The following is a 20802-nucleotide window of genomic DNA, read 5'->3' as shown; positions in this document are numbered from 1 at the left end:
CACAGAGTCGAGTATACACACTCACTGCCCTAAAGATAGGAACTTATAGATAGCGAGCAGGTAACCTCCCTTATGCTGAAGCTATCCAAAGTCCAACCATTCCATTCTATCCGTGTGCGGGGTGCGTCTCAGACTGAACGACAAGACTAGACCAGATCAACATCCATCTCCTCCCTTGTCGCTCTTATGCAGACGGGAGATGAACCTTGAAAGAATCCGCTTCACGTACAGCAAGCACATGTTCATGTACGTACGCATCCAGTCTTATTTCACCTCAGATAGTTCGTCGGATAGAGTGAGTGTATGGGCTCGATGATCGTCTCGTGTGCGTGCAGCAGGACAAAACACACATCACACATCACGTATCGGCGCCATTAATCGATAGAGCAAAGGCATCTACTCCGGAGTCTTTGAAACACCTTGCTGTTCGACCTCGTTGCTCTTCTGGATGAGGTATTCGCCGAGGGCGCGGAGGGGGTTTGATGGTCTATCATGTCAAATACGTCGTCGTCAGTTCATATATTCGTTCCCTTTAGGAAAATCTTCATGTGGATATTTCCGGAAGGGAGGATCATGGTATACGCACTGCTCCTTCGCAACAATCGTCATCCCGTCAAGAAGATGCGGCACTATCTTCTCGTTCATGTATCTTCTGATCGGGGCGCCGCCGGGACGGACTTGGGTGCTGGCGGTGGGGGTTGCAGCAGCGGAGTCGGCACCGGGGGTATTAGCTGCTGAGTCGGAAGCCATGATTTTGTCCTTTTCGGGGTTAAGAGGTGGGTGTGGTTGTGACGGTGGTTGTTGGTTCTGAGGAGGGAAGGGAGCGGTGGTGGTCGAAGTAGATTGTGGTGGAGGATTAGGTTGAGGTTGAGGTTGTGGTTGAGATGAAGTTGTTGTTGCCTGCTGTCGGGGGTGAGGTATTAGTGATTGCTTGAATGCGGTCAAACAATGAGAATGAATAGAATTGCAGACATCAATTGGAGAGTGACTTGGGTAATGGGAGCAAGCAAAATTAAGAATTCAAGAAGAGTAAAACAAAAGCGGAGCAAGTCGCACTGCTCCGCCTGTGGGGATCGCGACGGAGAGAGTAATTACAGTGCTTTGCAGTGAGTGGTTCCAGGCAGTCCTGGGTCATTTCTTACCGCGCTGTCGTCGGCCATGGTCTATAATTCTCTGAGCTTTGGTATCCTTGGAACTATGACATAAGATTTGGGATCATATTCGATGAAACTGGCCCGGCTGACTGCCTGCGCTTCATCCTGTGCTCCCCAGCATCAGCGTCAGTGCAAACAGTGCAAAGTACAAGTTACATGGTGCTTATCCACATCGGGATATAGTGGTCAGGTGACTTCGTGTCTTTCCGCGTCACGCTCTTTTCCTGTAGCGAGAAGCAGATGGAGAGACCACAATTGCAGATTATGTGTTAGTACTGCTGCTCTGGTTGCAGCATGTCCCTGCTGGACTACTGGGATACTCTTCGTCCTTCCGCGAAGCGCAGGAAAACCACCAAGGAAGAGACTGACACTGCCGACGAGAAAGACACTGCCGACTCGTCTGATAGTCCGCTGATAAAGCCCTCTGATACACCGCGGCCAGAACGACTAGATTACAATCCAACCCCTGTTGAAACCGGGGTTGAAGGTGCTGGGGATGGTTCTGAAATCCCATCAAACAGCCAAACCGAACTTGAGTCTTCCTTACCTACCATCCAGGCGGATGATCGCGCAATCGAGGAATATGAAGCTTCGCACGCAGTTAACGAGAACGAGCCGGACCTTCAGCAGAGACTAAGGGATGGTACGTGGCGGAAGGGGCGGAGCTCCATTTACGTGGATGCGTTCAATCTGGCACTGGAAACTGTGCTGGATGAGGAGGCGCATTTATTCGATGAGGCGGAGATGGAGGTGTTTAGGCAGTGGCGAGAATTGGATTATGAGGCTCAGTATTTGTGTGTCTACCTGTTTCATTCTCATGAGACATTGAAGCTAATCGTGTAGGTATGTGCGTCTATTCCTCCGCAAGACCTCTGCCTGGCACCGCATCAACCGGCTAGGCTACTACTCGGATATTGCAGATATGCCCCGAGTAGTAGCTGAACTGCGCCGCGCTCACAAGCTCCCCTCAGTAGCATCTGCGGATGGAAATTCCACAGATGTTGACACCGTCCCTGTCGACACGGGTTTTATCTTGGGTCAAGATGGCGAATTCAATTTCGCCGAGGAGATGGATCAGATAACCACGTTGGAAGAAGCATCCTCGCTCTTATTGCTCGACGAGTTGAAAACGCTCGCGAAAGATGCCAAAGTAACGGGGAAGAGTAAGAAGGAGCTCATAACCGCTCTACAGCGGTCAAGTCAGAAACAGACAGGCCTCGACTGGAGCAGTAACTCCAACGGCAACAACAGAGATGACCACTTCATACAGAAGATCCTCGACTACACGGGCGACTGCATCCGACTAGCATCCGGCCCTCGTGCCCTATTCGAACGAGTCCATCTCGTCTTCTACCGGTCCACCGAATGGACCGAGAAATCACTCACCACCATCATCCTAGCCAAGATCTCCCGCAGAAACTTTCCAGAATACGTAGTATGTCGAACCAACTCCATCTTCCCTTCGCGAGAAATCCTCCTGGAATTCGAATCCGCCCTACGCACGCAATACCAAATCGACAACCTCCTCGAGTTCAATGGCACGCCCACCGTCGACCTCCTCACCCAAGTCAAAGACCTCGCCTACAAAGTCTACCCCCGATGGAAGTCCCTCCTACACCAGGAACAACAAAAGGAAGACACCATCTACGACTACAACGAAGGCGCCTACCTCCGCCGATTCTCCCCAGCATGGGTATACACACGCATCATCCATAAGGGTCTCCACCCACTAGGCCGCTTCAAAGAACACGAAGAAGAGCACCGTCTCCTCTCCGAACTCCTAGCCCAGCGTCTCTTCCACGCCGCCCGCCGCGGCGCATGGTACCAGCGCAAAGCGCTCCTCGAAGAACACTACCTCTGGGCGCTCAAACCCTCCGAAGGGCGCAGTGAAGACGCCCAGCGCAAACACTGGCGTCGCATCGCCCTCCAAACCTGCGAAACGGGTCTACAGGACCCAGACTGCCATCTCATCTACCACTATGACCTCCAGAGACGAATCACGAAGCTCGAAAGGGCACTCAAGGTTGTCAAGCGCGAACAGCACGATTTCGGACACGTCCGACTAGCTAAGCCCGCGGATCGCACCATCGAAGGTATCCAGATCGAGCGTGATGAGCCAATCCAACCTCAACCCCAACCCCAACCCTCAAACGATACCACCACCACTGCTGCAGCTGCAGCTGTTGCAGTATCCAAACGCGGCCGTCCAACCATCTGGCTCGATCCGCGCGACGGCGGCGAATGTCGCGTCGAAAGCATGTGTCTAAGCTGGTACAGAGACCACGGGTGGAAGGGCTACCACTCCGAAGGAGGCATCATCCGAACACTGGTACTTTTCCCTTTCCTCACTTCCCCCCTCCCCATAAACGAACTAACAAAAGAATGAACGAAAATTAAAATAGTTCACCTACCTCTTCTACGACATCCTCTACACCTACATCCCAAACGTCTTCCAAACACCCTTCCAAACCTGCCCATTAGACCTCCACACCGACGCCTTCTACCCAACCCGTCTATCACTGATAAACCACCGCCTCGTGGAAATCACCAACGGTGAGTCCGAGCGGCTGATCCGCGCTGTTCACAAGGAGCAGTATCCGCGCCAGACGTGCGCGATTGGACTGGATTGGTCGTTTGAGTTGGATGACTTGGTTCAGATCGTTAGGTGCTTTCGGGGGGAGGCGCTCGCGGCGGTTTGTAGGGTTATGGCGCAGGAGTATCAGGCACGTGGGGGTGGAGTGCCGGATTTGTTGGTTTGGAGGGTGTGGGATGAGGATCAAGAGGAGAAGGGGAAGGGTGATGAAGGGGAGAGGGAAGAAGGGTATGGGGAGGTGATGTTTGTGGAGGTCAAGTCGGCGAATGATCGGTTGAGTGATTCGCAGAGATTGTGGATTCATGTTTTGGCGTCTGCTGGGGTGAGGGTGGAGGTTTGTAATGTTGTTGCGAGGGAGGTGAGAAGATCTTAGTATATACCATAGAAGTATACTACATTTACAGTTATACGACTACGCTGATATAAGAAGATAGATAGATAGGTATGTATGTGGTCATAATTTTTTATTTCATGACTATCGCAGAATCAACCCTTCCAGATCGACCCAATCAACCACGACGACAGCCACTTCACCACGACAACTTCTACCCAAGCACAGGAAGTGCACTCGCTTAAGCGACGAGGGTGGAAGCAGTGGCGGACTCGTAACGCCAGGTGGGGGGGAGGACACCGACGGACTTGTAGTAACGAGACAGACGGTGGATACGAGACTCGATGAGAATCAGGCGGAACTTGCTGTCCTTGTCCTTGCGGTTACGCTCAAGGTGCTTGCGGACGGCGACGGCCTTTAGATAATTAGTATTTATCTACTACATTTTCCGTGTAAGGGGAAAGATTGGCATACCTTCTTGATGAGGTGGTACAGGTCCTCGGGGAGCTCGGGGGCAAGGCCTGTTTAAAAAGATCACTCTGTCAGCCTGTGGTTTGACCAAGCAGAGGCATACGGGATCACGCAAAAAGAAACTGCAACGTCCGAACTGCATTTCTGCGAGTTGGAGCTGAGTTTGATTTTGGTGCCCTCCAGTTTTATGGACATGTTGTGGTGTGTGTGGTGAAGAGATGGTGGGATGCGGAGAGAGAGAGCCGGAATTGCTGCGATTGCGACTGCGGCTGCAAGGTTTGCGAATTGTCGATGTCGATACAGAGTAGAGAGAACGATTCCGGGTATGTTTCAACCTCGTTCTCTTTCTTCTTTTCTTCACTTCCGTGCAGAATATATCGTATCGCTTGTCCATCGACCCGTAAACCTGGATCAGATCGAATCGCCGGATATGTTCCAATCCGTGTCCTGGCTGCTGCTCTGCTCCGCGCTCATGCCATTCCGTTCCATTTACATCCACAACATGCTCATACAACTGGTGCGACTGGTGAAAGGGAATATGTCGGTGATGTCGTACCGTTGGACTTCAAGATACGGAGGATCTTGTTACCTATTTACCCACAATATTAGTATCCTTCCCATCCCCGCAAATCCTTAAGCGATAGAGGGCTCTTACCAGTGACAGTCTTGACCTGGGCAACACCGTGGCTGTCACGGAGGACAACACCGATCTGGGAGGGGGTAGCACCCTTCTTGGCGAGCTTGCAGATCTGCTCAACAACCTGCTCGGTGGAAGCCTTGAACCAGCTCGGGGGAGTGCGAGAGTAGGGGAGAGCGGAGGACGAAATGCCCTTTCCCTTAGAGTGAAGGCGACCCATTTTGATTGATTGGTGGTGTTGAGGGGGGTGGTGGTTGTCGGACGGGTTGTGAGTGAGCTGGTCGACTATCGAAAAAGATTCGAAGGAGGGAGGTTATTTTTCGTGGGTGGATTTTGCGATCGTGGGTCACGTGGTTGGGTGCTGCTTGGGTTGTGTGTGGGTAAAAGTCATGTGATGGTGGGAGTGATTCGCTTATTTTTTCTTCCTCAGCCTTTTTTAAGCTCCGTTTTGACTTTCTTTGGTTTCTGCCTTTCGTTTCTTGTGGTATGCCAGCGAGCTACTGCAGAGTTTTATGATGCTCTAATACTTTAAATTCGACTACACGCTATGTCACTAACGCTACAGCTACATTGCTGGCAGATTTGACATTCAGGTTAGTTTTCACTCCCTATCTTTTCCCCCCTCTGGTTTACAGGATGAAACACACCTATCTTTTTTATTTTCTGGTACCTCTTATGTCAGAGGTAGGCTTCGGTCTATCTCGATGATCTAAATGGACTTCTGATATCCTTCATTACTCGAATTGTTTTGTTATGGGAGTTGTGACGCATTATGCTGACTCGCATCAAGATCGTTAGATTTCCAAGTTTCGAATTCAGAATACATTGGTATCAAGGGTTGGATTCCATAGTGCATCTAGCAATGAAAGTGTCTACTGTTCAATGGGTTTTCAGTGTATTTGCCTGCTTAGGCTGATCGTGGAGTAGCGATCTCATATCGTAGCTCTCATGTAGTGAGAAGGGTCATCGGTCTTGTCGCAGCTTTATACTACGGCACACTGCGATTCGTATCGGCAATGCGTTCAATACAATGAGCCATTTCCACGATTCCGCAGCGAAGCCGTGGAGACTGACATGACAGCCTTGTGGAATCGCAAAGCTCATCATCAATCGTCCAACATACAAGTCAACGTAGCTGCACATCCACCAACACTGCCTCCACCGATGTCAGGCAACTGCAAGCGATATCACACCGCAACGCGGCATTGCTATCAAGACACCCTCGTGCATCTGTTTCAGCATCGCAAGTCCTTATCTGGTTGCTAAATTTTCTGCAAATTCCGCGCGACGCTCTAGAAAACTCGAGGAGATAGTTTGATTTGTCCATAAAGATGCCAAATCAACTTACATAGACACGCAGTGTGCAGGACGGACGAACCATGGTCTGCTCTGCGACGTGCATCAAGTGTTGCTGCGAACATCCTGTGCATAGATAGGTAGCTATGACGCGATTTGTCTGTCTATCTGGACGTCCGCCTCGTGCAGCAACTCCGAAACAACAGTAGACCCGCGTAAGCGTAAGCGTAAGCCCTAGACAACTAGCTATTATTCGTGAGTGTGCCTTTGAAGCCAGAAGCCAAGACGGTGATCCAATTGGGCATATACGCCTGCGTAGTGGATTGGCGATGTGTCATATTCCAGCAGCAGCAGCAGCTGTGGGCTGCGGGCATCAGCCGTTGGTAACTAGTTATCTAATGGTGCTTTGAGTCACTGGCAGGCCTCATTCAGCCCAGCCTGATGTGAGTTGTGACCGCCAGTTGTGGAGCATAGAAGTAGACAAGTGGGTATCAACAACACGTTTGTATTCGAAACGAGGAGAACGAGATCGAAGGGACCCCTCGTACTTTGTTTGTACGATCGAAGCGGTCATCTTCCGGGTTGTGCGAGATCAGTAACCCTATAGATACTCTGTACACCGTAAGTATACTGGAGAACGTGAGTCTAGACCAGGGACCATAGACTTGAAGGCGATCAAGTAACCGAGACAAGCGAGTCCAGCTCCATGATTCGACCACTCCACGAGCTGTGCGTTGACGTCTGTTCTCAAGGATCGCCATATCAGACGGCCGAGAGCGACCGACACAGGGCACGGCGCGGAGAGGGGCAAGTGCAAGGGCAAGCTAAAGCGCCCGTAGTATATCACCATTCAGCAATGAGAGATCCCGATAGCGAAAGAGAGAAAAGAGAGAAAGATCGTGGGTACCGCGAGCGAGTGTCGGTCTCCACGCGTTGTGACCGGTCAGCTGGGCGATGAGCCTATGATCGCCCCCGTCACCGTCACTGCTGGATGGCAGCGACTGATTGGCTTGCCTCGTTTTCATCCACAACTGATGGCGCAGTTGCACGGGCTACTTTTGTACAGGATCTGAGATGGGATGGGCTCGGATATGCTGGGAGATGACAGTGAAAATTGCCTCTTACGGCATCCGAGTCCCGCTGTGCCTTGCCCTGGTCTTACCTTCATCGCATGATCTCGTGGGATTTTGACGGTCGCTGCGGATTCTGCGAGCTGATTTGCCCCGCTGAGAACGTGCGAAGACTTTTGACCGTATACAAAGTACAAAGGTACACCAGTCAGGACTCGAGAAGGGAAAGGTAGCACAGACAATGATCACAGCTGAAAGGGTGTCCAAAACGCGACCAGTTGGATGGATTGAATTCCCTCCTTTTGCTGCTCATTCGTCTCCTGTCAATTGGGCTTGGCAGTAAGCTTTTGTTCTGACAGCCCTATGAGCTGTAGTGCAGGTAGTCCCGGCATACTATTGGATTCCTTCGGGGAAAATAGTGTCCAAACACAAAAAGCAAATAGGGGAATTCGAGTTGATTGTCTGTGTTTGGAGTACTCCGTACAAAGGGATAATTTTCTTGCGTGCATTTCGTATTGTTTGTTGCTTATTGCTTGTCCGTAGATACTAGTGGCCGATCGCCTCATTAGTATATCAGAGTCACGAGGGGTTTAGGGACTAACGATCAGAATTTTCCATAGTATGTACGGAGTACTTTAGTTGTTTCACTAGCAATGCATTGCTTTTGCTGCCGATACACGGAAGTGATTGGAATCCTTGATTATACTCCATGGCTTGTTATAGCCGCCACTCCTGCATGGCACTGCCAACTAGTCTACAATAGACCCAAAATCCTTGATGCAAGACCACCAAGGCAGCGACATACTTCAAGTTGAATTTGACTTTCAACAGCAGGAACCCGAATGGGAAAGACTAATCCGGAGCCCACGGAAAGAGATAGGAGATATACTTTGGATGGAAAGTTCTACGACGGAGCTTCGACACGAGCGTGCATGGCATCTGCAGTGGGTGAGAGAGAGTGAGGGATATCTGGATACCTCCCAAGCAACTTTGGTTAAGCTACAACTTAGTAGCATCTACTAAGTTAACCTCTCGTATTCTGGTGCGGGATCCACGGGGGCAATGCCGATGACGGGATAGATGGAGGCATACTCCGTAGATAACTGGAGACTGACAGTTTCATCTAGTCAATAGCGACTAACTTATCGAGCCAAGCGAAACAAACTGTCGCAAAAGGCCCCATCCGGGTAGTGAGTTGAGAAACTTTGTCGTCCAGCTATCTAAGTCTAGTAACCAGACTAGAAGCCGCGAAGAGAAAGTGGCAAATGTTTATTCATGTCTATTGCCGGAACCATTTATAGAAGTTCTCCACGTGAGTTACGTCTGTCATGTCGTGTTGTAGATAGATAGGCTATGGAGTAAGCCAACTAGTTGATTATCTCCTGGTCGGGGTTTGGGATACTAACTCGAGATAGTCATGTAGTTGCACCAAGCGAACGGACGAACAATGGGATTGTGGGAAGAAGCGGAAGCGAAATCGAAATCGAACAAAATCTGGCACCCGCCCGTGGATTCCACTGACGATTGAAGATCGGTATAGAACACCCAGTCCCTCCATCGAACAGCTGGCTCGCCCTCTGTCCACATTACCCGATGAGAGAAATAATAGACATCTCCCCCTCTCGAGAGCTTGGTCTACGGTTCTCGCTGCCCAGTTTCTGAAGTTTTTCCTTGGACATCATAACTAGATAATTAACCATTACCGAAGTCGATCAGTACTGATATGCAAAACCCACTGCTATCCACCAGAACAAGGCGAGAGGAGCGTCAATCCATACTGGATCACGCAAAAGCTCCAGGCAACTAAGAAGGGGGAAACTAAACTAGTATACCAGGCTTCGGCACCGGAGTGGATGCCCTAAATTTAGCCGGACGAGAGGGAAGAGAGTACGGAGTAGTGTCTCGGTAGGCTTCAACTACCGTGGTTTGCTTGACGAACAAAAAGGTTGATGTCGATCCACGGCAAATTCCCGCGCAACGGGATATCTAAAAGTCTAAACCATCGACTCCGTAGTTCACTTACTCTTAGCGATGAGGGTTTGTTGGGGATGATGAACCTGGCACTAACTGGACCCGATATGCGGCTACGGCAGACGGGATGCAGGTCCGTGTGGCAGTTGGAGGATGCAACCTGGGATGACGATGGGCAGGAAATTCCAAGAGACCGCAATGCGATGTAGTATTAGTACTTTGTAGTATTGGTCTTACTGAACTCACTGGAGTAGATTGATGGTCCATGCGCCCGCCGCCACTGGGGCATCGATCTAGATTACTACGGAGTACACGGTATGTGGAGGATTTGGTGAAATTGATGACCAGGCCGATGACGACGGAAGTGCGACGGAGGCGTCGTTGTCGAGTTGTACTACTACAGTGATTACGTGCTGATTTACTAGAAAAGTACTTGGCTTGGCTAGTGATGGTGTTCAGGAGGAGACTTTTCTGTCAGTCAGGGGCAGCACAAATGGGAGATCTGCTTTGTTTGAGTCACACCAGGTATCAGATGGCTCAAGATTGAGCGACCAGGGAGTGGGAGGGGGAAAACAAAACCAAGATAATAACTGCAACATCGCACAGAGTAAACCCTGGGAGTTATGTAACGTGACCAGAAGAAGACCATTCAACCTTCCATGGAACCACTTTCGAGTCAGCGGCGATGGAGTATTTTCTGTTTAGACTCTCGTGGCAGGTCGACCCTCACCCAGGGGCAAGGGTGACTACTGCAGACTAGACTACGATGGATACAGGCAGTAATCGTCGCGACACTCGTGCGAAGCCGGTCAAACTCAAAACGACCAGGATGAGGTGTTTTAGTGGCTGGGGACTGGGAAGGTTGCTGGTTTGGGTATGGTGGAAGTTGATCGCACCGCTCTCTGCACTCAACCCCTGCCTGCATACGAAGCCCTCCCGACGCACTAAGCAAGAAGCCCTCGCTGTAAGGTACGCGGATGATTGCTGAGTTTTCTTGACTGCAGGCTGGCTGGCCAGTCCAAGAGAATATTTTAGAATTTTTTACCTTCCGAGGGAATTGTGGGAAGAAAAACGTAAGACGGGCCAATAATCATCCTGCAGTAGGGACGATGTGATGTGCTCCATAATATACGAGATGAAGACAAATTCGTAGAGCAACTCCTGCCCGAAAATGGGGACACCACCCAGCCAGATGCAGCATGCAAAAGAAGTACTGACTTGACTACTCAGAGTAGAATATAATGGGATTGTTAATGTGCCCTAAACCAGCACGCGCAGGAAGAGGCTGCGGATAACTTGTCACTAACGTTTAGGATGGATGACTCCCCCCTCATGAAAAGATAGCCTAGACTAGTGAGTTTCATACCCCAAGAGGAATCACTGGCTCACTATCTCATCACTAAGAGAATTTATGGAAGCCTCCCCCGAGAGATCCATGGAATATGGATAGCTTAGTGGGTCTCCCCTCTTACTAGCCGACTCAGTCAAAAAACCGTATCTAAACGAAAAGGAAAAAAGCCCGTCGAAAAGCGACGGAGCAGGTCCAGTCGGTACTTGGGCGGCCAATCAGCAAGGCGAAAGCACTCCGATCCATGCAAATGCAGGCATCGCCAATATACCCAAAGGCGTTAGCAGTCATCATCCGTCGAAGCCAGTGTCAAGCAAAGTCAACCAAGTTAACCAAAGTTAACCAACGTCCGCGGCGACGGCATCTGATTCCCCGCTCCCAGTCTTTGCCCTACCACCGTCTCCCTCCTGATTCCACTTGGTCCCCGATGCTACTCACTAGCTCGCTTTCTTTTGGATTTTATTATTTTTATTATCTTATTTTCTATTTTCTTTGCTGCCTCTAGCCCTCTACTCCGTACGCCTCCCAAGCACTTGGAACCCCGACGGAGTGCCTCTCTTTGCCCAGAATGGGCGTTGTCGCACAAAGCCACTCGAATGGATTGCAACGACTCCACCAAGTCCATCGATGCCCCTGGTGCCAAACCTTACCGTAGTCTCTCTCTCTCTGTCTCTTTCTTCCAGTCTCCCTCTCAGTCTCGCCGTTCCGAGCCATGGAGGGGATTCCCACCGTCTGTCGTCAGAATCCAATGAGCGACGTCCCAGACCATGGCGACGCTGCGTTGCTCTTGGGGTGAACGGACCTCCTATCAGTTCATGGCCATTGCCCCCAACCAATCCTCTAGTGGTACCCAGACGGTACCATCTTTGTGGTCGTCGGTACATCATCCATTGCCCTAGCTCGTAGTTAGTATATCTGATCAGCCTTTCCCACTCTTGCCCCCCATGCCCGTCCGCGCCCACCTGCCTCTTACTCCCCTCTCTTTCTAGTATCATGCGATAGATTAAAACCGCAAGGCTGTCTGTTCGATCGATATCAATCGTTCCACGGCCGTGAGCCTCTTGCGCGGGGTAACCACGCCTGGCACAGTCACTAGTACAGTAGTACTATTGTTGATAATTTCCGCCACTCATTTGCCTCCCCCGAAAGGACAGGACATGAGCCTCTCCGGGCCTCTATCGCATCTCTCGCGCATTCACAACGATTATTCTTGAAGAAAGCTATCAAGGCCGGCTGACACGATGGCCAACCAAACAATGTCGGGATATTGTCCGACTCCGTTCCTCCAGGAGTCACTGTTCCCATCAACCGGTGGATGTACGCTATCCCTTGCTGCTAGTGTGGACCCAATTGCCGGTGACAGAACTGATCGTGTGCTTTATCGCAGTCATTGATGGACGGTTTTGTGAGGAGATTACTACAGAGTATGGCATGGTCTCTTGCTGTCTTCCATGTCCCTTAGCAGAATGGACCTATGGCGAAAGTATGTCTGCCACACACCCTCATGGTCCGAAGAGCCCTAGCTAACAAGAATGTTGTCGCATTCAGAATTGATCTCCCAAACCAAGGTCGCCAGTTGGCTTGGTGTCGCTACATTGCCCCTGTGCATCTTCCTCCTGGTCTCATTCGCCGTGCTGCCCCCTAAATGGACGCATCGTCATTACCTGAGCATCTGCTTCACCCTGGGAATCTGCTGTATGGAGGTGGGTAAACTGCCATCTCGCATCAACGGCCTTGTATTCTAACCCCATCCCAGATCGCCTTCATCATCCCGCTAGGAGTCAAACCAGAGCAATGCTACAACCAAATCACGCCGAATGACATGCATACTGACCTGTCGTGTGCCTTTACCGGAGCCCTCCTCCTCTTCGGGGGCTGGGTATGCGTCGTATTCAGTATGCCTCCACTTCATCCTTCTCCTCCAATAATCACTAACCAACAACTTGCAGGTTTCATCCGCACACTAGCCTTCCACCTCCAAGTCTGCTGGGAAATCATGCTCGGTCCGAAGTTCATGTGGACAGCACTCATCCTGGGCTGGGGCATCCCCGCCGTGGGACTGACGGAGATGCTCATTTTAACGGGAGTATCCTTCCGCTTCGGCACCGTCTGCCACATCAACGTCCACGACAGCAACAACGACTACTGGGCGCCCGTCGTCGCCTTCGCCGGAGCATCCCTCTTCCTCCAATTCGCCACCCTCGTCTACTGCATCTACGTCTACGTCAAATCCCTCTACGACCAAGAGACCTCCACCACCAGCTCCGGCCTCCCCTCCTACTCCGCCAGCGTCCGCACCGTCTCAGCCCGTCAAGCCTACCGTCGCGTCCGTCGCGTCCTGCAACTCCAATGGCGCGGCGTCGCCCTGGTCCTTGTCATCCTCACCAACGTCATCTTCTTCGCCGTGGTCTTCATCAAAATGGATGACCATCTCACGACCACCACCGCCAACGCGAAACTCGCCACCCCCTGGCTCACCTGTCTCGTCGAAACGAAAGGCGACACCCAGAAATGCTACAGTGAAGCCCTCGCTATCGTCCCGAACAAAGCGACCCTCCTCGCTGTACTGATCCTTCTGGCCACGGTCGGCTTCTGGAACTTCGTCCTCTATGCTCGTCCTTCGATCTTCGTCGGTTGGGCCGAGTTCTTCAAGTCTCGCGTTACTCCGCCTATTGAGTTCGTCTCCGTCGATGCCCGCAGGACGCCCGATCCTCGCGCCTACGAGATGATCTCGGGATCGAGTCTGCCCCCATACAAAACCCCCGAACCGGTCGTACGGTCCCCGAGTCCCGCGCGGACAATGGGCGCCCGTAGTCCCGAGGCGAAGGGAGGACAGCACTACGGCCGTGAGGCTCGCTATGTACGACCTTCGATGAGTTTCTCATCCCCGAGACCACCTAGTGCGACGCAGGGTGGCCCAGAACGTGATTGGGATCCGGAAGCTACGTTTGCCAAGAGTCATTCACAGAAGGGGTCGATATAATGCAGTGGTGGGGTGTGGAATTGGCGTTTTGTGGGAAATAGCATGGGGCGCATGGAAAAGCTGCTCTACATTATTATTATTTCTTCTTATTGTGTGATGTGAAACTACTGACTGTTTACGGCTGGATTTGACATTCTTATATACCCTTATGCATTGATTGATTGACTGATTGATTAATGGTTGTATGTATACAGTATACCCTTAACTAGAGAAAGAAAAGAAATACATTACCACTACACATACATCAATATCCTAACTACCTAATTTTCTGAGTTCCCAACTGAGTGGAAATTAACCGGCCATCCTGTAAATGCCACTATAATAGTAAATTAGTGTAGTACAGTAGTTACACCGGTCCACCCCCAAACCTTAACTTCCCCCCCCCCAACGGTCTGGCAGACTGCAGTCAGCAATCAGCATAATGAATTGAATTTTGAATCCTTTCGGCTAACTAACTAGTTATATCATAATCCCCGCAGGACTAATGCTAATGCTAATGGCACCACCGTTATTTCTCTTTGGTCTAGAATCTCTTGGCCTAGTTTCCCCTCTTTTTTTTTCTCTCTAAGTGATTACTTAGGTAGCATTGTGAAGTAACACGACTATCTTTTCTCCTCCTCTTTCATTTCATGATCTAACTAGGTAGGTAAGAGTTCGCCCTTGCTTTGCATACATCCTTTGACTTCTCATTCGATCAGATCGACAGATCACCACCTTGATTATTCGTTCTTGTTGCAGGACATAAAATGTTGGGAGTTGGGACTGATTGACCATGCCGAGGCAGGGTGCACACACACGCACACACACACGGTCAATTTCTATCCTCGGCGAAATCGTTTATGTTGATGGCTGGCATAGCATGGCACGGCACTCCGGCATCGGATGGATGGATGGAGCATTCCATACCCTAGACTACCCTGTAAGTAAGCAAAGCTATACTAAACCGATTAGGTAGTCATCCCCGTATGAGGTGTACTGCTTACTTCCTATCTACAAGGTGTATTGTCTTTTTCTGGGCTTGTAATATTTTTCGTATTCTGGTGGGGTTTCTTTTGTTTCATTCTATTCCATAAGATCTAGGCAATTACTAGTAACTGTCTGTGGAACATGGTTGATGCAGGAACTGGGTTCGCGTAGCTACTCTATGGAATTAAACCCCCGCGGGGAAATTGGCCAGGGAATCGGCCAGAACGGAGTACTCCGTTCCAACCGAGCATCAGATTCAGGACAGAAGGGTAGTAGTTAGCGGGTGAGAGATCCTTCCCTGACGCACAGACCTGGGGAATATATTACAGGAGTTGAACTAGAAGTAGTTAGCTACTACTTAGTGAATTCATCGGGGTTTGGATACAAACAAGTTGAGGGATAATTGTGGCAATAGTAGTAGTGCTTATTATTTTATATAACTAAGTAGATACTAGTGTTCACTGTGTGATTGTGTATATGGGTGTTGAACTAAGGGCCCATGTACCTTTTACTATGTGTGTGGGGGCTATACTACTATGCGTATATTTAACCCACTACAGTACTACCTCATCCAAGTATTTTCATCTAGATAGTTAGTAGATGCAGAGTCAACGGTGGAAACTTAACTTATTACTCGTTTTCTGCTAAACAGACTAACCGTCGGGGACCAGAGTGATCATCCTTCGGGGTTCACTCTACTACGGCATCGATCGTCCTCGGTTGTCTGCATGCATGTAACTAGTTATGGGGACTGGGGAGTGTATGTGCCGAGGATAGCTAGTTAGCAAACTACTATGCTGTTGGGTTCGGCAAGTGGGCAGTTCACTACTGACTGACTGACTACTAACTGATGGGTAAGATCGCCTCGGGTGAACCCGTGCGGAGTGATATGATCGTGATAGTGATGAGGGTTTTTCTTTACTATTAACTCGGCAACATGTGGATGTATCTGGAATAACTTCCAAAGTACCCAGCAAGTATCCATCCACACACAGTACGCAGGTGTAAAGCTTGTCAAGATCCAAGTTCATTCGCTATGATACATCGTAACCCCCTGCACAGTAGAACTCAAAAAGCGCATCTCAACAACCAATCACTGTTCCACTCCCCCGTTCTCCAGTATCTTAACTTCCAGTACAGATTGTTTGCATCGCCTGCCCCAGGCATCGTCGGCCTTGAATCAATTACGCGTCATGAAGTGGCAATGGAAAAAAAGAACAAAGGAAATGAGTATAATTGAAAACTGGGATATGTGTATGAACCGTCCATCCTACATTACCATGCGTTGACGTCGAAGTTTTCCTGCACAAGTTAGCATGTCACCACAACCACTGAATTAGGAGTGGATCTCACCTCGGAAAAGTAGGTTGTAACCACAGTCCGGTCCGAAAACTTCCTGCCCGCAAGCGCCTTCAGAGCATTCGTCGTCGATTCCACCGTATCGAACTTGACGAAGATCTTGCCCACTCCCGGCGACTGTCGGCTGCCGCCTGTCGGACGGGGTACCTTCAGCTCGACTACAGTGCCGTACTTGGAGCACTCATCGCGTACGTCGTCGCAGATTTCTATTCCTGTCAGTGGATGTACATCTTACACACGCATGGTGAAAGCTTACCTTCGTAATCCTCAGGGTCCATCAACTCCTCCGGCGTCACCATGTTGAGCAACTGCAACACGCGGCTAGTCTCTAGGTCCTGGGACGTCGTCTTGGCGAACATCGACATCGCGTTGACGCCCATGTCGAGGCCTGCAGCCTGTGTCATTCCGATACTGGCGCGCACCACCTTGAGATGCCTGTCGCCCAGCTCCATGCCATTGAGCCCCTCCACCGCGATGGTTGTCGCCGAAGGATCAGCGTACTCGCAGAATGCAATGCCCTGCTCATGTCAGTATACACTTCCCCCAGCCATTTGGTGAGAACTTACCCTAGACTCCTCCGTAGAACTGTCCTTCACCAAAACAAACGACTTGAGCTCTCCGAACGACTTCAGAAGCATCGTCACCGGCTCTTCAGGGATGTAGTTGGGAATGTTGGACACGCAGATCTTGTTGGGAGAGTCAGGAACCTCATTCAACAAAACGCCTTCCTGGTATTCCTGCTCTGCTCCGCCAGGGACAATGTAATCCTTGGGTCGCCGCACTTCCAGGCCCTGCGCGGCACCATTAGCGGCACCGTTGCCAGCGGCTTCGTGTTCCTCCATCGCTATTCCGTCGAAAGCAAGCGCAACTGTAGCGTCATTGGGCGACTTGAATTCGAGCAGGGCGAACGAATGGTCCTGGGCCACCTGGGCCGAGATACAGGGATCCACGCTCTGGATAACGTTGAGACCGTTGAGCTGGACGTTGAAAAAGGCCAAAAGGGTCTCTCCGGTGACATTCTGGGGCACATTGTAGACAAAAAGACGTTTGGCCTGGCGAGAGTTGGAAGGCTTGAGGGTAGACGTGTCCGCGTTGCCGCCGGCGGGCTGGTTCATGAAAGCTTGAAGACGGCTGGGGTCCATCGGCTGCTGTCGGGGCGCTCCAGGGAGAGGGAACATGCCTGAAAATGACCTTGTTAGACCATATAGATATCAATCGAAACACTCTGATCTCACCTGACAGCTTCGCCTGCTCGGCAGTAACATTCTCGTAGCCCGGGGGCTTAATATCCCACTGCGTCAAGCGACGTTTCCGATCCAACACCGACACGATATCTGTGAGATCGGGTGTAGGCTCCCTCTTTCGAGGAGGCGACGCACTCCTTCTCCGCTCCCTTCGCTCGCCACGGTCGCGATCCCCACGCTCACCACGTTCTCCACGCTCACCACGCTCACCACGCTCACGCTCGCGGTCTCCCCTGCCTTCCCGTCGGGGTCTTTCCTCGAACAGATCTCTGTCTCCTCTCTCGCGGCGGGAAGGTCTATCGTCGTATTCTCTGCGTCGGCGATCGCCGCGATCCCGATCCCATTCCCGGTCGTCTCTGCGGCTAGAATAACGGTCCTCGCGTTCTCTGGCACGGTAGTCGCGGCTGGACGAATACGAATCTACCTCAAATTCGCGTCGGGAGCTTCTGGAGCCGTAGTGGGGGGACCTCGAACGCCTTCTCTCTCCTCGCTCCGCTCTCTCTGGTCTCTCCGGTCTGTCGCCGCCGCGCTCGCGACGCTCTTCGCGCTATCGTTTCACTTCAGTTAGCTCCGGGGCAGACACACCCTTGTTTTATTTTCACTCACGTAGTAGTCCCTAGGGCGACCAGAATCTGCGACATATCTGTTAGACATTATACGTGATAGTAAATAGTATGGTGAAGATGAAGCTCACCTCTGGACGTGTACGTATCGCCGTTCATTCTGAAAGCTCCGGCAATATTTCTTTGGCTCCTTTTTTCCCGTCCCACGTGGCGAAAGGGATGAACAGCGGATAATGGTCGGAGAGGGATCCAACACGATCACAACACTCCGAAAGGTAAGCTCGATGGCACTGAAGGATGGAAGTAGGGTGATCGGGGAGAAAGTAAGAGCTGCGCTGGAGGGAAAACTCGCAGGTGACGATCGGCGACACTCCCGTCCGAATTGGTTAGCGCCTCCTGTCTGCGGAGTCCTGACCGCCTGCTGTGTCGGCCAATCTTGCTGGCAGAATCAACTTATCGCGATTTATCGTGACTTTCAAGTATCTATCCATTCGCCTTCCTCAGCGACAGGCCGATACATGCTCAATTCGCCCAAATCATGACTGTCGGTGCCTTTTCAGAATGGCGCAAGTTGCCCGTGAGTCTCAATGAGCTCTGCATCAACACCACTTTACGCTGTGGTCAATCTTTTCGGTAACAAAAACCGCAAGTACCCTCCTCGTTTTCCCCGGACATACCATCTAATCAGACTCCTATCTCATCTACAGATGGCACAATGTCCCCGACACGGATGAATGGCGCTGCGTTCTCCACGGTCGTCTTCTATCTCTCAAACAAGACCCAACCCACCTTTACTACAGAACCTACCGCACCACCTCCCACCCCCAATCTCCCAAGCCCAGAAGCAATGACGAGGACAGCACTCTCTCCCTCCTAACCCACTACTTCAACCTCTCCGCCAACCTCACCTCCCTCTACAGCGAATGGTCCGCCCAAGACCCCAATTTCCGCAAGAAAGCCCCCCAGTTCACCGGCATCCGCATCCTGCGCCAAGACGCCTGGGAAGCCCTGATCTCCTTCATCTGCAGCAGCAACAACAACATCGCGCGCATTTCGCAGATGGTCGAGAAGCTCTGCATCAACTACGGCCCTTTCATTGCGTCCGTCAATGGCCGCGCCTATCACGGTTTCCCGGCCCCGGATGCCCTCACCGACCACGACGTGGAGGGTAAGCTGCGCGGGTTGGGGTTCGGGTATCGCGCCAAATATATCTATCAGACGGCGGTGATGGTGGCCAAGGAGCGGGAGGCCGGGTGGTTGGATTCGCTATGTAACCCGGAGTGTCCGCCCTGGGGGGTGGAAGCTGCGCCGGCGGGTGAGATGAAGCCTGAGGGGAGGGAAGGGTATCGCGAGGCGCATGAAAAGTTACTTGAGTTGCAGGGCGTTGGGCCTAAGGTTGCGGATTGTGTGTGCTTGATGGGATTGGGATGGGGGGAGTCTGTTCCGGTCGATACGCACGGTTTGTTACCTCGCTCTGTTCCCGTTTGGCCTGGTTGAGTTACTAATGGTGTTGTGGTTTAGTCTGGCAAATCGCGCAGAGAGACTACAAGTTTGGAAAGGGGGGGAACAAGTCCCTGACGAAGGTTACTTATGATGCTGTGGGAAATCATTTCCGCAAACTCTGGGGCAAAGAAGCTGGATGGGCGCATAGTGTGCTGTTCACGGCGGATCTGAGGACCTTTTCGGATCGGTTGGCTGCTACTACGTTGAAGAAGATGGAAGTGAAGGTAGATGTGAAGGATGAGAAAGACGACAAGGAGAATGTCGAGGTGGAGACAAAGGTCACTACGGCGATTGCGGTGCCTACAAAGAGACCTATAGACGAGGAAGTGAAAGTCGAGGAAGAAGATGAGACCAAGGAAAAGGAGAAACTGAACACCATCGTACAAGCTGCGCAGACCACAACAACAAGGAGGATGTCGAAGCGACTCCGGAAGAAATGATTAATACCCTCTTTGTACAATACCATCCACTATTTAGTACTATAGACCTATAATCCAAAATCCAGATTACTTGCAATATCTATCCTGTTTAGCAATGGGAAAGAAACCTGATTTCCAAAGACATAATGTCTCAAGCCACGACCCATTCAAATGAGACAACACCAACACACTACATAATCACATTTCCACAGAGTGATACTATCTAGTAAGGAGTGCACCATCTCCACCAAGACAATCAATTGTACTACATTATAACAAAGTCATTATCTCCCACACCATGCACGTGAAACTACCACCACCTTGTCTCAGATTACTTTGCATTTACCCCTCACCAATAAAAACAAACAAGATAAACCCATCAGGATCATCAAGCAAAGCAACCTAAACCGGATTCTTGCTTTCTTGGAATTAGCTAAGTACTCCAAAGGATGGTGGGTGGGTGGTGGGTGAGTGTGATAGCTAGGTACCTAGTTACTTCTCAGTTACTACTATCTCTCAGGGCTACTGCTTCTGCTTCGGATTACTACTTCGGGGAATCCGAAAAGTTCGGGACTATGTACTCTGTATGTATTGCTTTCCTGTCTGGGGAATCCAATGATATTCTACTTTTTCAGTTCGGTTTGATTCACCATGGAGGGATTAGTTGTCTACGGAGTATGTACAGAGTAGAAAGACTAGTTAGTAGGGTACGGTAACTACTAGGATCATCCCGCTCACCCGAAAGCAACCAGCAATACTCCAAGTACTGAGCCAGTAGACTAGTTGGTAGTAAAGTAGGCTAAGTGTGCAGAATCAAATTAATATATATTGCTATTGCTGCAGAATAGTTACCGAATACCTACTCCGTGTTCTATCTAGTAAGGCAAGTAGGCC

At 50.7% G+C, this 20802-nt stretch overlaps 7 protein-coding genes across 7 annotated transcripts; 4 read left to right on the top strand and 3 right to left on the bottom strand.

The window, feature by feature from the left end:
• Window positions 1–396: 396 nt before the first annotated feature.
• On the bottom strand, window positions 397–750 carry ASPBRDRAFT_124117 (DPY30/SDC1 family protein; the record flags this gene model as incomplete). Its single annotated transcript, XM_067617668.1, has 2 exons — window positions 397–487; window positions 587–750. 2 exons carry the CDS (start codon window positions 748–750, stop codon window positions 397–399), a joined length of 255 nt encoding a protein of 84 aa, XP_067479651.1.
• Window positions 751–1404: 654 nt separating this feature from the next.
• On the top strand, window positions 1405–4585 carry ASPBRDRAFT_64809 (fanconi-associated nuclease 1). The gene is made up of 3 exons (XM_067628495.1): window positions 1405–1948; window positions 1998–3483; window positions 3557–4585. The coding sequence occupies exons 1-3, from the start codon at window positions 1449–1451 to the stop codon at window positions 4118–4120; spliced, it is 2550 nt and encodes an 849-aa protein (XP_067479650.1). The 5' UTR covers window positions 1405–1448; the 3' UTR covers window positions 4121–4585.
• On the bottom strand, window positions 4320–5406 carry ASPBRDRAFT_195114 (40S ribosomal protein uS15; the record flags this gene model as incomplete). The annotated part of the gene is made up of 4 exons (XM_067620830.1): window positions 4320–4493; window positions 4553–4599; window positions 5106–5138; window positions 5205–5406. 4 exons carry the CDS (start codon window positions 5404–5406, stop codon window positions 4320–4322), a joined length of 456 nt encoding a protein of 151 aa, XP_067479649.1.
• Window positions 5407–11435: 6029 nt separating this feature from the next.
• ASPBRDRAFT_42093 (uncharacterized protein) lies at window positions 11436–12135 on the top strand. The gene has a single exon (XM_067624733.1). The coding sequence runs from the start codon at window positions 11499–11501 to the stop codon at window positions 11775–11777; it is 279 nt and encodes a 92-aa protein (XP_067479648.1). The 5' UTR covers window positions 11436–11498; the 3' UTR covers window positions 11778–12135.
• Window positions 11990–14019, top strand: gprM. The gene is made up of 5 exons (XM_067627127.1): window positions 11990–12188; window positions 12259–12354; window positions 12420–12574; window positions 12628–12766; window positions 12821–14019. Exons 1-5 carry the CDS (start codon window positions 12113–12115, stop codon window positions 13852–13854), a joined length of 1500 nt encoding a protein of 499 aa, XP_067479647.1. The 5' UTR covers window positions 11990–12112; the 3' UTR covers window positions 13855–14019.
• A 1711-nt stretch (window positions 14020–15730) lies between these two features.
• Window positions 15731–18321, bottom strand: ASPBRDRAFT_42089 (splicing factor u2af large subunit). Its single transcript, XM_067624732.1, has 7 exons — window positions 18118–18321; window positions 18030–18055; window positions 17415–17970; window positions 16746–17359; window positions 16436–16697; window positions 16174–16385; window positions 15731–16122 (listed from the first exon to the last, which is right to left on the bottom strand). The coding sequence occupies exons 1-7, from the start codon at window positions 18143–18145 to the stop codon at window positions 16096–16098; spliced, it is 1725 nt and encodes a 574-aa protein (XP_067479646.1). The 5' UTR covers window positions 18146–18321; the 3' UTR covers window positions 15731–16095.
• Window positions 18322–18524: 203 nt separating this feature from the next.
• ASPBRDRAFT_123698 (8-oxoguanine glycosylase OGG1) lies at window positions 18525–19929 on the top strand (the record flags this gene model as incomplete). Its single annotated transcript, XM_067617626.1, has 3 exons — window positions 18525–18619; window positions 18694–19445; window positions 19508–19929. 3 exons carry the CDS (start codon window positions 18525–18527, stop codon window positions 19927–19929), a joined length of 1269 nt encoding a protein of 422 aa, XP_067479645.1.
• Window positions 19930–20802: the final 873 nt, after the last annotated feature.

Source organism: Aspergillus brasiliensis (assembly GCF_001889945.1).
Source record: "Aspergillus brasiliensis CBS 101740 unplaced genomic scaffold ASPBRscaffold_5, whole genome shotgun sequence".
In the NCBI taxonomy this organism is placed as follows: Eukaryota; Fungi; Ascomycota; class Eurotiomycetes; order Eurotiales; family Aspergillaceae; genus Aspergillus; species Aspergillus brasiliensis.
The sequence above is the reverse complement of the archived record's forward strand: the minus strand, read 5'-3'. Positions and strand labels throughout refer to the sequence as shown.